Below are 18,301 nucleotides of genomic sequence, written 5' to 3' on the forward strand. Positions count from 1 at the left end.
CTGTCCCTGCCACCTCTGGTAACAAATGAGAGTGGACAGAAAAGGGACTAAGAAGAGTGGCTTGAGAGAGGACAGGAATCAAGGATCTGATCAGTTGACATTATTTTCATGTTAAAAGACCTTTCATTTCATTAGCATGCATAATTTCTCCACTAAGGCTGATCGTAGTCCCTCCACACCTTAGTGAAAGAGTGATTATTAACCTTTTTGTATGTTATAGGCCCCTTTGGCAGTCTGATGAAGCCTATGGATTCCTCAGAAAAATATTTTAAGTGCACAAAATAAAATATACAGTATTATAAAGGAAACCAATTGCTTTGAAATATGGTTATGAAAATATTAAAAATATATATATATGGACCTGCTGAAATCTATCCACAAACTCCTTAGGGATTTGTGAACCCCAAGTAAAGAACCCTTGCTTTGGCGGATGGTTTCCCAAGTTGGGATGGTCAAAGCAATTCATTAACTGGTGACCAACCTGAAGATTACTGTTCCTTTAATTATCTACTCTTACTTCTCTCTCTCTCTCTCTCTCTCTCTCTCTCTCTCTCTCTCTCTCTCTCACACACACACACACACACACACACACACACACACACACACACACACACAGTGCTGTCTTTCTGTGTTAGGAGTACCAGAATTTGTACTCTGTTGGCTTAGTTTTTAAGAATTCAGCCTTGATACCAAAATGAGCCAATAGAATAAAGCCTTAATAGAGGGGGGATAAATGACAGATCAGAACATTAGCTCCTGCATAATCCAAGGTTGATTCTTCTTTTTTTAAAGGTTGATTATTCTTAAGAATGCATGAAAACCCCATTTAAGACATGTTCATAGGAAATAACTATGACTACAGACTTAACAAGAGAATCTTCTTAGCAGGAATAGAAAATATGGTATATATATATATATATGTATATATACATACACACATATACACATACATACATATACTGTGTATATATACATACATGCATATACAAATATATACACATACACATTCACACACATGTGTATATGTTCTATTACACATGAATATATGTATGTTGTTCAGTCATTTCAGTCATGTCCAATTTTTCATGACCCCATTGGAAGTTTCCTTGGCAAAGATACCAAAGTAGGTTGCCATTTCTTTCTCCAGTTCATTTTACAGATGAGAAAACTAAGGCAAATAGAGTTAAGTGACTTGCTCAGAGTAATACAGCTAGAAAGCATCTGAGGCCAGATTTGAACTCAGGAAGATGAGTCTTCTGACTCCAGACCTGGCAGTCTATCCACTGTGCCACCTAGCTGGCTCGTATGTATGTTTGTATTTGTGTGCACACACGTACATATAATACATATATATGTGAAACATATATACACATACATGAAACTCAGGAATCTATTTTATAGAAAACTTTGTACATGGAAACTTAAGTAGTATTTTATTATATATACAAATGAAGAAATCAATTTTTTCTACATTTTAGAATATGCCACAAACACCTCAAATTACTTAGAAGTAATTTACCCACCTATGTCAGTGTCTCCAATATCAGTGCTTTTTAGTCAGTCAACAGGCATTTATAAAGCAGGGTGGTAAGCTATCCAAGTTCTAGATAGATCAATGGAGAGAGAGAGAGAGAGAGAGAGAGAGAGAGAGAGAGAGAGAGAGAGAGAGAGAGAGAGATGAAAGAAGAATATAACTTAGGTTTCTAACCAAATCTAGAAATCTAGTGATTTTGCATGAGATGCTCATAATTGGTAGAGAAAGCTTTGGAGCCAATCCAATTCTCATATAACTAGGCATGGTCTAACATCATTGAGTCAGCATATTCGCCATTAATGAGAAGAATTTCATTCAAAATGCTTCAAGCTTTTCTGGAAACCTGGGTTACAAGAGAAAGAGAGAGAGAGAGAGAAACAGAGAGAGACAGACAGAGATAGAGAGAGAAAGAGAGAGACAGAGACAGAGAGACACAGAGACAGAGAGACAGAGACAGAAACAGAGAGAGAGAGAGAGAGAGAGAGAGAGAGAGAGAGAGAGAGAGAGAAACAAAGGAAAACAAAGAGATGGGAAGACAGGAAAGAAGAGAACTTGTTTTATACCAGGGTTCTCACTGGTAAAATGTATTGCTGGTATGACTACTTTTCTATGTATTTTCCTCTTATCTTGACTGATCAGTCACTTAGCCAGGCAAGAAGGAGGCTGGCACAGGTCCTCCAAACATCTTCCTGTTTTCTGTTTGTTTGTTTGGTGATTGTCTCCTGCAATCCCATCCTTTTCTCTATTAGATTTTCCTTGACAACCTCCATTCATCTCTCTCACAGCCCTACTGCAAAAGTTAGGCTATTTCTGATTACTTCCTTAGGGAATTCTTTAGTTAGCTCCCAACATCAGAGAAATAAAGGGCCTCATAGGACACAGAGTCTGCAGAGCTCAGGTTGGCACATACCTGGCTAGGCCTCTGGCAAGCCCCATTGACTCACCTGTCCCTGGAGAACACCAAGGCTTCCTGCTTCTAACCTCTTCTCCAGTCCCTAAGAGGAAACAGCAACATCTCAGAGAACAAAGCAGGGCATGGGGCTCTCACTCAGCCACATAAAAGATTCCACTGACATGCCTCCCTTTTCCTGAATAATTCCTTTTCTGTCATCTTGCTTCATTAACTCTCCTAACTGACAAGTTTTTCCTCCATCCAGGCTTTCATTTTCACTTTGAAATGTCTTGTTAGACAAGCCTCAGAGCCCACTGATTTCTTTCCATTTCCTTTTTTTTTAAACCTATTGTGAATAGAATGGTCAGAATTTAAGAATGCTGGGATGCCAACATTTTTTTCCTTATTGAGAATATCATTGTGCGCTATTAGGTGCCCATCAGCAGAACAGGGGAGGTGGGTCTGTTCTATCTGCCAAGGGAATGCAAATTATTTCCCAGGTAAATGACTTACTCCCTTCCACCCCTGCCATTTTTTGCAATAAAAGAATTCGAACACTTGGTTTACTCTTGAAACTGTTCCAAGCCGGTTCCTCTAGGGCTTTTTTCTGTCTTATTTGTGCTTTCCCTTGGGCCCTAATAAAACTGTAGGAACAAAGTTACAAGCCCATCTCTCTTTCTTTGCTTTTAAGAACTATTTCTCTTTGAAACTTTCTGGACAGATTGTAAATGAGATGACCCCGTGGTGTGCTTAAGCAGGCAGCCAAGTGAAGGCATTAAAGCCCTCATTGCTTTAATTAACCACTTTATTACCTTGAACATACAGCTCTCGTAGCTGCTGAAGCTGACCTTGGGTGGGTGGAGAATATTCTAAGTCTGGCTCTCCCCCTTCCTGTGGACACCCCCCAGTAGCTGATATGACCTCAGCCAGATGTTAAGGATGGTGCATCTTTTAGAGCTGGCTTCTTGCTTCCAAGTGCTGCAAAACCAACGCACCAGCCTCACATTAGGAGCTGTCTCACTGTTAGAGGTGCTGTTTGCCTAAGGAGAAATAAAAAGGCGCTCCTGGCCATTTGCCATTGGTGAAGAGTCACTGCAGAAACTCAGAAGTTTTTTGCAACAGCACTGCCAGAGTATTAGCATTCTGCAGGGAAACAACAATGCTTTGGGAAAAAATATGAAAATTGCCAGTCCTCCCTGCCTTTTGAGAGGGGCACAGGCAATAAAATAAATAAATAAATAGTATCCTTAACTTATCAATATCAGAAACATTATTAACACCTCAATTTATCAGAACCTTAAATTAACTGGATTTTTTGACCCTACTATAGTGAGGAAGAGACAGCAAGGAAATAGAGCAGATGTTTTGTTTAAAGAGACAAAAAAATACTTATTTGAATCCTAGCCCCCTCCTCCTGCTATCCTGGTGATCCTGGGCAAGACACTTAATGTCTGTGGGGCCTCAGTTTCCTCACCTGTAAAATGAAAGGCTTCAATTAGATGATCTCTTACATTCCTCCCAGTTTCAAATCTAGGATCCCATGAGCCAAAGCATTCAGGGCTTAGCATCCTGAATACAATGTACCCTGACTGATAGTCCCTACGTTCTACATCAGAAGTGTCAAACACTCCAGCTCACATTGGCCATCATACACCCAAGTGCTCCCTCCAGAACCAGATTAAAGTATAATTGGGAAATATTTAACAATAACAACAAAAAAAACCAGGAAGAGCATAGAACATAGATAATATTAATGTGTAGTTTTCTGAGTCAATATGAGACCTGCAGAGATTCTTATTATGGTTTGTGGCCCTGCCTTTGTATTTGTGGTTGATGTCACTGTTCTATAACTATAATCATAAGACTGTATAATAATAATTGATGTTTATAAGTGACTGGGAAAGCTAGGAGGCACAGTGGATAGAGTGCTGGACCTGAAGTCAGGAAGACTCATTTTCCTGAGTTCAAATTTGGCTTCAGACACTTACTAGCTGTATGACCCTGAGCAAGTCACTTAACTCTGCCTCAGTTTCCTCATCTGTAAAATGAGCTGGAGAAAGAAATGGTAAATCACTCCAATATCACTGCCAAAAAACTCCAAATGGGATCATGAAGAGTCCAACATGGCTGAAACTACTGAACAAAAACAGGTCAGCATATATGGGCAGTTAAGTGATGCAGTGAATAGAATGCCAGGGCTAAAGTTGGGACGATTCATCTTCCTGAATTCAAATCTAGTCTCAGTTACTTACTAGCATCAGAGCCTGGGCAAGTTACTTAGCCCTGTTTGCTTCAGTTTTCTCATCTATAAAATGAACTGGAGAAGGAAATGATGAACAACTGCAGCCTCTCTGCCAACAAAACTCGAAATGGGGTCACGAAGAGTTGGACACAATTGAAACAACTGGACAATAATAAGGGAATGATGATTACATGAATTGTAAGATGCTGAATCATGAAAGAATTGAATTACTCATGCATTTTGAAGAATATTCCATGGCACAGGTTGGAACCAAAACAGTATACTCTTTAAAGAGCGCTAAACAGGGAAAGATGATTAACCAGAACATTCCATTTAATTGAGTCTCACGCCTATTTTATGTGGGACCTTAAAAGACTCTATACAAATTGAATTTTGTAGACCCAAACCTTGCCTTCTAAGAGCTTACTTAACATCTAAAATGGACAGTTGCGATGTGGGAAGAAATGTTAAGGGCATACAATTCAACAATATTTATTAAGTTCCTGATGTTGTAATGAATGCTGGGGCTTACAGTGTTGAAAATTAGCTCAATGCCTTTCCTCAGGAGCTTACATGACAGCACAGAAATGCAAGGGGAGGGGAGGCTGGTTCTTTAGAGAAAATGGTAATACAGGGTAGAATGTAATGGGAATAGGAAGTGATCTGAACAATGTGCTATAAAGAATATTTGAGGAGAGAAAGAACCCATTTATCTACAGAGAAGACTTGACTACTGAGCTCAGCTTGAATCAATCAACAAGCAAATGCCTGCAAACTAGAGACCATGCTAGGAACTGAGTAAACAAAAACCCAGATCCTGCCCTTGAGAATCTTACATTCTAAAGAGATGAAGCATGGATGCATCATGCAGAAAGGCAGAAGGCTGTATTTTAGGATTAAGAACAACTTGCAATCATGTTGGTCTGGATTGGATAGTGTATGAATGGAGAGTGATATGAAATAAGTTTGGAAAGTTAAATTGGAGTTAGATTCTGGTGGACAAGCAGGCAGTTAGATGGTGCAATGGATAAAATGCCAGGCTTGGAATCCGGAAGAGCTGAATTCAAATCCAATCTTGGACATTTACTAGCTGGGCAATTTCATTGCCTCAGTTTCCTCAATTGTAAAATGGGGGAAACAGTAGCACCTACCTCCTAGGGTTGTTGATGAGGATCAAATGAGATAATATTTATAAAGCTTTTTAGCGTGGTTTTTGGCACATAAAAAGTTCTATATAATTGCTTATCCTCTTCCCTTCCTTTCCCCATTGTACCTCAAAAAAGATTATTTTAGCAGCTATGTGAAGGATGGAATGGAAAGAGGGAAGACCTAAGAGAAAGAGCCCAGGATACAACATGAGGACCAGGGCTTGGGTGGTGGACATGTGAGTGCAGAAAAGAGAGACTCTGCAGAGAATTTCTGCAAATATTTATAAGATAATAGATTTGGGGCCATAAGACATCCTAGAGATCATTGAGTCCAACACCCTTATTTTACAGATCAGCTAACAGGTCCAGAGAGGTGAATAACTTGCCTAATAGGAAATAAGTGAAAACTAGGATTTGAATCTGAGTCCTCTGACTCCAAATCTAATGTTGTTTACCCTATATTATCTCATTTTAATCTCAAAATATGTGAAGTAGCTAGTATAAATATATTCTTATCATCATTTTATGGAAAGAGAAACAATTTCCAAAAAACTGTGACTGCCCAAGTAACCAAGGGCAAGTAGGTGGTGCAGTGGATAGAGCACTGGACCTGGGGTCAGGAAGACTCATCTTCCTGAGGTTAAATCCACCCTCAGACACTTACTATCTGTGGAAACCTGAACAAGTCACTTAACCCTGTTGGCTTTGGTGTCCTCATCTATGAAATGAACTGGACAAAGAAATGGCAAACCACTCCTGTATCTTTGCCAAGAAAACCACAAATGGGATCATGAAGAGTAAGACACAACTGAAAAAGACTGAACCGAAAGGTAACCAAGCTAGTATGTAGCAGACCTGAGACTTGAACTTAGAGCTTTTGATTAGGCTGCTTCTCCAAACAAAGAAATAGATCTGTTAAAAAAAAGAAAAAGAAAAGAGCAGAACAGAAAAGAAGCTATAGAGATTAAATAACAGAGTGAAACATTAATGTTACACACAAACAAAAGAATAAGCATATTTTGGAGTGAAGTGGTAAGCAAGGGGCTAGTCCTAGGCTTTCAATATCATGAGCAAACACTACCACTTTTCTTCACTAGTCACAAGATATTCAGGGGGAAAAGGAGTTTCTGTGGGCTATAGAAGGCAGCTTGGCATAGTGGAGAAGAGATACTGCAGGGTTGGAAAAGGGTATGTGTTGTCTCAATTCTTTTAAGATGAAAGGAGAATGAAATCTTTAAACTATAAGCCAGTGGAATCAGTAGAAGGGATCATTAAAGGGATGGTCAGTGAAGATCTAGAAGCAGAAACAGTAATCATAAAAAGTCATCATGCTTTCATCAAGAATAGCTCATGCCAGACTGAACTATCTACAATTTTGATGAACTGGTAGATCAGGGAAATGTAGACACAGCTTATCAAGATTTTAACAAAAAAGAAAATTGAGCCTCTCATGCTATTTTAATGAAAAAGACTGAGTTAAACAATTGCAAAGTTAAGTGGATTTGGACCTGATTGAATGTCTAGACCTAAAGAGTAGTCATCAGTGGTTCAGTCTGACTTTGGGAGGAGCTCTCTAGTGTAAGTACCCTCATGATTGGTGCTGGGATGTGTGCTATTTGACATTTTTATCATGGCTTAGATAAAAGCATAGAGAAGTGAAACTGGATCAATAACTTTCTTTCCCTTTCTTTCCTAGACTGAGCCCCTAGTCATAGACCACACTCTGGAAAAATATTGGTTTTAAATCTCTTCCCATTTCCAGATTCTCCTGATACGGAATCTTCTTGCTGTACTGAATTCTAACAATAATACAGAGTTTAATGATATATTATTATTATCATCACAATTACTGTTTTAAAAGAAAAAGTAAATCTTTGACAATAATAGCTAGTAGTTATGTAGTACTTTAAGGTCTACAAAGTGCTTTACAAACATCTCATTTTATCCTCACAACAGTCTTGGGGGGTTAGGCCCTATTATTATCCTCATCTTAAAAGTTGAAGAAATTTAAACAGGTAGAGGTTAAGTGACTTGACCTGAGATCCTCCTGACTTTGGGTCCAATGCTTTATACACTACCTCCTAGCTGCTTTTTAAAAAATAAAGATAAATAAATGTTTATGAAACAGATGTAAGCCTCCTACCAGGAAACTCCAGGCTTACACCCCCTTCTCAGAAAAGAAAAAGCAAAAGGGGAAGAAAAATGCATAATCATCACCTTGGTGGTGCCCAAGATGCATCTGCCATTTGGACAGGTTTGCAGTCTCTCTCCCATTTCCACTGTGGCTTCACCTAATCTGTCCCCCTTGGAGGTTTCCACATAGTTCTCCTTGCCTTCTTCTTCCATGTTTCCACAAATCCAAAGTGTTAGGAAAGAAAAGTTAATCTTTCGAAATAAAGCCCTCCACCATTCTCCAAGGGCAGCCTCAACTCCCTGGGGAATCATAGAGAGGGATGATGGAAGATCTTTTTCCATCCATCTCTCTGTCTCCTGATCTCATTAGCAATGTCTGGATTTGGTGTGGTCAAGACAATGCTACATTAATAAAAATATGAATGACATATGTCATATACATGTATATATTCACATATATACATAAACATATATTATGAGGTCACAGGCAGATATGATTGAAAAATGACTTAACAACATACATATTATACACACACTTATACATATATATGTATAAAATATTTATGAAACATGGTTTCAATTTCCGCTTAGCTAGATAGCCCTCAGTATGTCTCTATCATATTGTTTTAGATCTTTCCTAAGACATAGTATTACTTTTAATCACAGCAACAATATGATTCATAATGGCACTTTCTTTCCCCATACACTATTACTTTAAGAACTATACACAAAAACTCTGAAGAGTCATGTGTCTCTGAGGCTGAAGATTGAATAATTCCCATTATGTGAAGGTCCCATTCTTGCTCCATAATATTTCCTTCTTGATTCAGTCCTAAATGTGAATTTATAATGATTTATACAGAATTATAGTGAATAAAAAATGATTTCTCTAGCAGTGGTCTAGGTACCAGATGGATTATCACTGTAACAATCCTTATGAAGAACCATGCTTTTTATAAACCAAAGCTCAGATGAGCTCAGAGAGGGAAAGGGAAATGGGAAGAGGAACCAGTGATGGAAGGTTGCCTCAGAATCAGCAGGGGAGATTGGCTAGAGAATGGTAGGAAAACCAGCCTTACCAGATGGGCTCAAATGTCGAGTTTCCATGGTACCCGGTAGTTTCAAGTCAAAGCTATATATAAAAGAATCCAGAGGCATGCAATTCCTATCCAAATAACCTCTGTTCTCCACGCCAACCACACATGTACACAGCTCAGATGATAAAACTCTCTCCTTTTTCAAATTACTTTTTATTATCTAGCAAGTTCTTTGTATTTACTTATTTGTTCACATCTTGCATGCCCCCAGTAGAAATGTAAGCTCCCAGAAGGGAGGAACTATTGGTTTTGTCTTTTTTTTTTAATTTCCAGTGCCTTGCACACATTAGATGCTTAATAAGTGTGTTTTAAATTGAACTTTAAATAGGAAACATAAAAATCAAACTATATAATCCAAAGTTAGGAATTTACTTGGCATTTCTAGTCTAACTGAATGCTATGAATGACTTCAATACTCATACTAGAATGGGGATGAATCCTCACACACAAGCAGGTGCCAATTCAGAGGTCATTTGATAGGTGGATGACGCATCCAGCAGTTCAACATTTGGTGTCCCAACACCCACCTCCCCTATTCCTAGGTGTCTCCATTTATGTAAGTTATCAATAGCAATCTATGGGATATTCATAGCTAGTGTTAATTTAGAGAGTATTAAGCATAATGGAAAGTTTGTCTTTCTGTGTTCTTTTTTAAGGAACTACCATTGCTGGAATGAGGCTTGGATGACAAGACCTGATCTTCCTGTTGGTTTTGGAGGATGGCAAGTGGTGGACAGCACCCCTCAAGAAAACAGTGATGGTAAACTTCAACCCCTTGAGACCCTGCTTCATGACTGATCCTTTATTTGTTCTTAAAATTGCTTTAGTTATTTAAGGAATCGCTGCCCCCAGCAGGCAAAACCAGAATTATTTTTGTTTCTAGTTCTGAATCTCATCTGCCACCTAGTGTCAGAGCCTTGAGCAAGTCAGTTAACATGTCTTGAGCCTCAGTCTCCTAATCTGTAAAGTGGGATTAGTAATACACTAACAAAAGGAGTGCTTTGTAAACCTTAAAGTGCTCTCAAATGAGACATATGTAAAGCATTCTGCAAACTTTGAAGTACTTTATAAATGCTGAATGTTGTTATTATTATTGATAGTAGTAGTTGTAGTAGTAGTAATATTATGGGTATATAGTATTCTATGCCTGTACATGGGGTTATTTTCAAGTTCTTTTTGAAATTCCAGTTTTATTATAAGGTCATAGATTTAGAGCTGGAAAGACCTTAGACATCTGCTAGACCAATCTCTTAATTTTATAGGTAGGCAACCTGAGGCCAAGAGATATTAGAGGCTTGCCAAAATTTACTCAAGTGGTAAAATAAGGATTCAAACCCAACTCCTCAGAACCCAAATCTAGTACTCTTTCCATAGAAACAACCAATTAATTCATGGCTCTTACAGGAAAAGAAAATACAAATCAATCTGATGGAATATCTCTTGCCTTTTTTTTATAAGCTGATAGAAAGGAATAAAGGAAAGGGAAAAAGGAGAGGAGAAAAGAGGAAAGAGGAGAAGAGAGGAGATCTGTGAAAACATTTTAACCTGCCTATTAAATAAATATTTTTCTGCCCTCTTAGGATGAGACCAGTGAAATATCTGATGGTAAAAGGAGCATTAAAAAAACAAATAAAACTATGGATCATCTTTGCAATTCCTGTAAAACTTATAATTTACCATAACTTGATTTTTTAAATAATTTATTTTTTGGAACAATTTATTTCAGACTCTATGTGTGGATGTGGACTAATGGGCATGATGAGTGTTAAAAGGTGATGGGAGCTATGGCCTCCCAGAGATTCTAATTAAACCAGAATAAAGACTTAACCTTTTTTTATTTCACATGAAAATAGGGGTCACAGTAGTATCAAGAAATGTGTATATAAATTCACAAAATTAAATCTCTGCTATAATCCAGACACTGAGCTAGGTACTAAGAAATTCAAATCCAAAGGGTGAAATTCTATGTATGTACGTATATGTATATGTGTATATGTATGTATATAAATATATATGTGTATATATTATACACAAACAGAGGAGAAGCAAATGTAGGGTGATCAACTCAGTATAACACTGGAACATTGGTAATGTCTAAAGTTATATAAATGTATGTGTATATACATATATGTCTCAGCTAAAAATCTCACCTTCTTCAAGGTTTTCCTTATCCCTTTAATGCTAGTACCTTCCCTCTGAGATTACCTTGAATTTTCAAATATACATACATATATAATATACATAGATACGTTAATATGCAATCTGAAATACCTCCAATTATTTCATATATAAAATATATTTATATGTGTACATGTATATGTGTATATATATACATACACACATATACACATGCATGCATACACGCATATATTTAAAATTAGATGAATCTGAGAGGGAAGGCACTAGCATTAAGGGGATAAGGAAAGGCTTCTTGCAGAAGATAAGATTTTGGCTGAGATCTGGAGGACAGAGGAGCCAGGAGGGAGAACTGAGGAGGAAAAGCATTTTGGGCATGGAGATAACCAGTGAAAATGCACACAGTAGACGGTTGAAGTGTCTTCTGTGAGAAACAGCAAAGAGACCAATGTCACCGATTACAGAGAACACAGAGGGGAGAAACATCTGACAAGACTGGGAAGGTAGGAATGGGCCAGGTTATAAAGTGTATCACAGCCATTGGAGTTTATTGTGAATAGGGGAGTACTCGTTAGGAAGATCACTTTGACAGTTGCATGTCAGATGAACTGGAATGAGGAGAGACTTGAGTCAGGAAAACCAACCAACAAGCTATTTCAGTATCCAGGTGTGAGGTGATAAAGATTTCTAACAGGGTGGTGGCAATGTCAGAGGAGAAAGGGATTCCATGTACGAGCGATGTTGTGAAGGTAGAATTGACAGGACTCGGCAACAAATTGGATATGGAGGGTGAGGGAGAGTGAGGAGTCAAGGATGAAAGACACCTTGATAAGTGGAGAGATGATAGTGTCTTCTAAAGTAATAGGAAAGATAGGAAGAGGGGAGAGTTTGGGGGGAAAGATAATGAGTTCGGTTTTGGACATGTCAAGTTGAAGATGTCTGGGAGCTCCTGGTCAGGATGTATAATAGGCAGTTGGAGAAGTGAGATTGGAGGTCAAGAATGAGGTTAGGGCTGGATAAACAGACTGAGGATCATCTGTGTAGAGATGATAATTGAAGAAGTGATAGCAGTATAGGGACAGACGAGCTGTAAGGTAACCAACTTAGTAGAACATTGGCAAGTCTAAGGTCTGAGGAGAAGAGGGCAAAGAAATATACATTTAAATATCACTTGCTATGCATCAGGCACTGTGCTAAGTGCCATCATTTGACGATGATGAGATTTATTCACAAGGAAAAATTCCATAATTCTTCTGTAACTTAGAATATGTGAAAAATGGCAGAGAGAGAGAGAGAGAGAGAGAGAGAGAGAGAAGGTTCAGATCCAGGAAGAAGTTAGGAGGTTGTTACAGCAATTACATTGGTCTGGATGAAAGGCGATAAAGGATTGAATTAGGGTGGTAGTAATGACTATGGAAGGGAGGGGATGACTGCATCTCATATTAAAGAGTCAGAATTCACAGGACTTGGTACCTGATTGTATATGAAGGCTGAGGAAGGGGATGAGTTAAGGGTGACTGTGAGTGAATGGGAGTATCATGGTACCATTTTAATAGTAATAAAGAAAAAAGTTGGGAAGAAGGGCAGGTTTTCCAAACTTTCAAATTTGAGGGGACTTTCCTGAAAAAAGACTCCTGGTTCATACCTTGTCTTTAAATACCTTCCCCAGTCCCTCATAAACCAACCATTGGGAAGGAGGAAAGCATGCTGGGCCAATTAGCACAAAATAAACTAGAAAGTCTTGTCCCATACACACCCAGCTTCAGTATTATGAAGGATGATCTCTCTAATTTCTAGTGTTTCCCTAATGTAACCTGGAGGTAACAAGCTCATCGTTTCCTTTGCTCTCTCACTTAGGGATGTACCGCTGTGGTCCTGCCTCTGTCCAGGCTGTTAAGCATGGCCATGTTTGCTTCCAGTTCGATACACCATTTGTTTTTGCAGAGGTAGGTAAAAGCCTGGGGAAAGGGGGGCAGATCAAGGTATAAGCCGTCCCCTTTCAATAATGTTCCTACCTGCATACTGTACCACATTAGATGCTGTACAATCAGAAAGACAGAGTCTATAGACTATAGGCAGAGTCATAATTGACAGCTCTGAAGCTAGGAGCAAACACATGCTCCTATATAAATATGGAAATCAGTAGGCATGGTGGGTAGATGGCAAGCCTAGGATTCAGGCAGATCTCAGTTCAAGTCTTCCTCTGACTTGACATTTACTAGCTCTGTGACCAGGAGCAAACCATCTAATTTCTCAGTGCCCCCAAGCAATTCTCTAAAACCTCCTGTCATAGAGGAGTTTCAGTCTGCATTAGTGGGGAGACTTTCCTCAGAAATCTGGGAGTTCCCAACATCATCATCATAACTCATATTTATGTAGCACTTTCTTTGTGCCAAGTACTTTAAGAAAAAATATGATGTCATCTGATCTTCACAACTCCAGGAGATAAGTGCTGTTGTTACTCCCATTTTACAGGTGAGAATACAGAGGTAAAGAGAGGTTAAGTGACTTGCCAGGATCACAAAGTTAGTAAATATTTAATATATTGAATTATATATTAACATATAGTTATATATTATATATATATATATAAGTTAATAAATATCTAATATATTGAATTGAGGTCTTCCTGCTTCCAGGCCTACTGCTCAATCCATTGTACATGAGACTAGGAAAAAAAAAATCAAAAACAAAAAACCTATGAAACCATACCATAGGCAAGATATTATTCTAGTTAGTATGGAGGAGAAAAGAGATTCCAAAAGAGTACAAAACTTAGTTATTATCCCCCTGAAGTCTACATTTGAGTTAGTAAACTAAGACATAAATAAAAGTTATATAACAATATGTGGGATGACTATTAGTTTGTGTACTGGGTGTAACCCCTCATTGGCCTGGCTCCTTGTTGCCCCATTGGATTTTGTTCTAATACCTGGTATTGGTCCCCTAAACTAGAATTGAAATTTTCTTGCCAATGTTAACACCTTGACAGAGTGTGAATTTCCTGCCTGGTCCTGGTATTTGTTGCCTAATTGACACTACAGTGATAATAATTGATTGAGTCACAATCAGTTGACATGCTCTTTAAAAGGAAGACAAAGAGACAAAGAACAAAGGGGGAATGACAAGAGCTTGGAGCTTATACAAAGAGAAGTCAGTCAGTCTTCTTGTCCCACCAAGAAGTCAACCATGTGCTTCAGGAACTAACTCTTGGTTGCTCAAGCACCTAGCTTTTTGGAAAGCTCACTTGGGTCTTCCTCTCTAGGGAATTCAGTCTTTGACTTGTTGTACCCCCTATCCTCCCTGCCCTCCTCTCCAGCCCCCCCCCTTTTTTTTAAGCAATCGGGGTTAAGTAACTTGCTCAAGGTTACAGGCCAATTATTTCTGGGTGTGGTGCTAAGTATCTGCCCCCGGATTTGATCCCCAGGTCATCCCACACTGGAGCCGTGCTCTGAGCCAGTGCTCTTACTTGCTGTGCTACCTGGCCACCCTGCTCCAGCCCCTTTTTAAAGGCCAGGTCCCCAGCTAACTCAACCATATAAACTCTCAATTATTGTATCAGTTATTCTCAAAGTGGGGCAAGTACTGAGGACAAGAGAAAATTTACATTTTATCTATGGATTAACCCTGATGCTTTAGTAAGAAGTCAATACCCATGGGAGAAAAAAAATACTCATCAATGAGACAATAAAGATTATAGAGTATCAAAGAGAACTAGGATGAGTGGGGTCTTCAATTTAGAAGAGGAAGGGACCTTAGAGATCAGTACTATACTGCTATTTTGTGTGTGAGGGAAGTGAAGCCCTTGGGGTCAAGAGATTGGCCCAAGGTAGTAAGTAGCAGATCCAGGTTTTGAATGCAGGTCCTCTGACTCCAAATACTCTGTAATCCTTACTGCCAAAAGAACACAAACAAAAACAAAGAATCATTGGAGAGGAGGAACTATGCTGCTGCTAAGGAAAAAGTGCTGAACCTGAGTTCAAATCCCAACTCCACCATTTACTTATTTGTTTGAACTCAGGCAGTTTATTTAACCTCTCTGGGCCTCAGTTTCCTCATCTGTAAAATTAGGAGATTAGGCTAGGGTCCTCTCTAGTACCTTCAAAGCTCTATGATCCTATCTATGACATAATTGACATCCTCAATGCCAGAATATGGGCCTCACTAGTGGAAACAAGACTCAGAACATAATACCTGGGAATACCTAATATATCAGAATTATAATATAAGGGCTGTCATGAGGCAGTGCATGAGGAACTGCCAAATGAGGGGGAGAGATGTAAAGTACCATGATTTTCTAAGAATTCCCATATATCTATGTCCTGTAAAAAAAGGAACTTTGCTGCATTTTCCTCTTTGTGGGCTTCTGTTATAGTTTGCAGGCTCTTCCGAAGGGCAGACATATTTGGAACACTATCTCCATAATGTCACTTTGGACTTTTGTTGATTTACACAAACCTCCTGGGTTTCATTCTTCTAGTTTATGCTGTTATAAGAATCTCTTGATGGAAATCATGCTCTATATTTCACAAATCCTTATATTATTATTATGTTTTATTACCAGAGAGAGGTAGACAGGACTTCCCACCAGGAACAAATTGATTTAATCACTGCTAATGTCAACACACAGTGTCATTATTAAATTCAGATCTTGATTGTTAAGGATGCTGTTAAGATTTGCAAATGAGAATTCCCTCTCTCTCATCCACTGAAGCCCTCAGTAACTATTGGCAGCATTTCTCACTCTGTCTGACAGAGGCCTGAATCTGAGGGCTATCCATTTCTGAGGGATGTTCAGGTGGCTAAAAAGTGAATAGAAAAGCTGCTCAGGGATTCCAAGAAAAGGAACTTCATGGAGATGCGATAATCTTTAAAGAGAACCTCCATGAATTAAACTCTCAACTGAATGTGCTCTTTCCCTTCCCTTCCCTTCCCTTCCCTAGTGTTTCCTTCCCTAGCTTTCACTTTCCTTCCCTTCCCTCCTATAACTTTCTTTTCCCTTCCCTTCCCTTCCCTTCCTTTCCCTTCCCTTCCCTTCCCTTCCCTTCCCTTCCCTTCCCTTCCCTTCCCTTTACTTCCCTAGCCTTCCCTTCCCTTCCCGAACCTTCCCTTCCCTTCTCTTTCCTTCCCTTCACTTCCCTAGCCTTCCCTTCCCTTCCCGAACCTTCCCTTCCCTTCTCTTTCCTTCCCTTCACTTTCCTAGCCTTCCTTTCCCTTTCCTAGCCTTCCTTTTCCTTCCCTCGCCTTCCCTTTCCTTCTTTTCCTTTCCCTTCCCTTCTCTCCTCACTTATGCAGTATTTTAAGGTTTGCAAAAAGTTTTACCAATATTATCTCATTTTATCCTCACAATAACCCTGGGAAGTAGGTGACATTATTATCCACATTTTATAGTTTGAGGCAACTAAATTAGACAGAGGTTAAGTTAAGACTTGTCCAGGGCCACACAGCTAGTAAGTGACCAAAACTGATTTTGAATGGGGGTCTTCCTGACTCCAGAACCAGCCTTCCATCCACTGTGCCACCTACTGAATGACTTGACAAATGTAATTGCTGAGATACTGCTAGAGATCTGTGGAATCTAATACAAAACAAGAGAGATATTGCAGGATTAGAGAAGGGTCAATGTTTCGATTTTCAGATATAAAAAGAGTGGAGCCTGCAAACTGCAAGACAGTGAGCTTAATTTCCATTCCTGAGAAGATTCTAGGAGGCATTTTTCAAAGGATAGTGAGTAAACATCTAGAAAAGAAAGTAATCACCCCAAAAAAGCCTTATCAATAACTAGTCTTCTCAGACAAATTTCATTTCCACTTTTGCAAGGACAATATTAGAAGATCAGGGAAATTCTAGTCATAGCTTCTCTAAATTTTAATAGAACATTTGACAGTATCTCTCATACTGTTCTTTTAGAAAATATTGATAGATAAAGGCTAGATGATACTGTAATGAAGTGGATTTGGCAACAGTAGAGTGGTTAGACCCAAAGTATCATTACTGGTTCAATTTCACTTTGGAAGAGAATTTATAGAGGTGTACCCCTGGGATCTGTGCTTGGAGTTGTGTTGTTCAACATTGTTATGTTCACTTACTTGAATCCAGACATAGAAGTCCTCCTATTCAAATTTGCAGGTACCCCAGTGAGGAGGGATAGCAAGCACTTTGGCTCAGCAACTTAAGGATCTGACAGGCTAGAACAATGGGCCTAATGTGAAATTCTGCACTTAGGTTTGAAAAATTGACATCATAAACACAAGATGGGAGTACATGTGGCTAGATAGCCATTCATCTGAAAAGGATATGTGGCCTTATGGAACTGCAAACTCAGTATGAGTCAATAGTGTGATATGGCAGCCAAAAAAAATTAATGCCATCTTATCAGAAGCATAGTGTTCAGAACAAAAAGGTGATAATCCTTCGGGACAGAATCATAGAGACAATGAGTGTCATATATAGGAGCAATCCATAGGGGCAATAAGTGTCATAAACCCCGAAGAGAGAAACTGTGTCTTATTTTTTTCTTCTAAAACCAATGTGATCCTACTAATTTAGTTCCCAAGTGGCTTTGTGTGTGTGTGTGTGTGTGTGTGTTGGGTGGTAATTGGGTAAAAGAAGAGAAGGGAAGGAAAAAGAAGCTTTGTGAAACATCTTGAAAGAGCATTGGAAATCAGGAAACCCAAAAGGTATAGAGCAAACATTGTTAACAAATAATTTAATTGAATTAATCTTGCTTTGCACCAGCTGTAAATATAGAAAAAATGGGTAGAAACTGCATAGAGGTACACTGCATTTCATCCTTGATGTATAGAAATGTTTCCTAATGCTGAAAATACCCCAGAAGCACAATCTCCTACTTTTGGAGGTAGATTCCCTATTACCAGAGGTCTTGCAGAGAGATTAGATAACCATTTGTCAGGGATATAGTCCAGGGGTTGAACTAGATAGCATCTAAGATCTCTTCCAACTCTGAAAAGCCTTTGATTCTAGTCCCAGATCTATTCCTGAGAAGCTGTGTGACCTGGAACAAGTAATTGAATCTCTCTCCTCCTCACTTATCTGTTAAAATGAGGGGGTTGGACAAAAAAAAATTGAAAGTAAAATTTGTGAAATTATAAAGAATAT

General features: G+C 38.8%; 1 protein-coding gene across 2 annotated transcripts in view; it reads left to right on the plus strand.

The window, feature by feature from the left end:
- F13A1 (coagulation factor XIII A chain) overlaps positions 1-18,301 on the plus strand; it is a 407,127-nt gene that overhangs the window by 350,893 nt on the left and 37,933 nt on the right. For both annotated transcript variants that reach the window (XM_069103537.1, XM_069103536.1), the window contains 2 exons: positions 9,703-9,806; positions 13,040-13,128. In XM_069103537.1, the coding sequence (XP_068959638.1) occupies positions 9,703-9,806; positions 13,040-13,128 (193 nt within the window). The remainder of the gene's footprint in view (positions 1-9,702; positions 9,807-13,039; positions 13,129-18,301) is intronic.

Source organism: Petaurus breviceps, unplaced genomic scaffold (assembly GCF_028583685.1).
Source record: "Petaurus breviceps papuanus isolate PSGF00001 unplaced genomic scaffold, PetGlider_PUasm1.0 582, whole genome shotgun sequence".
Taxonomy (NCBI): Eukaryota; Metazoa; Chordata; class Mammalia; order Diprotodontia; family Petauridae; genus Petaurus; species Petaurus breviceps.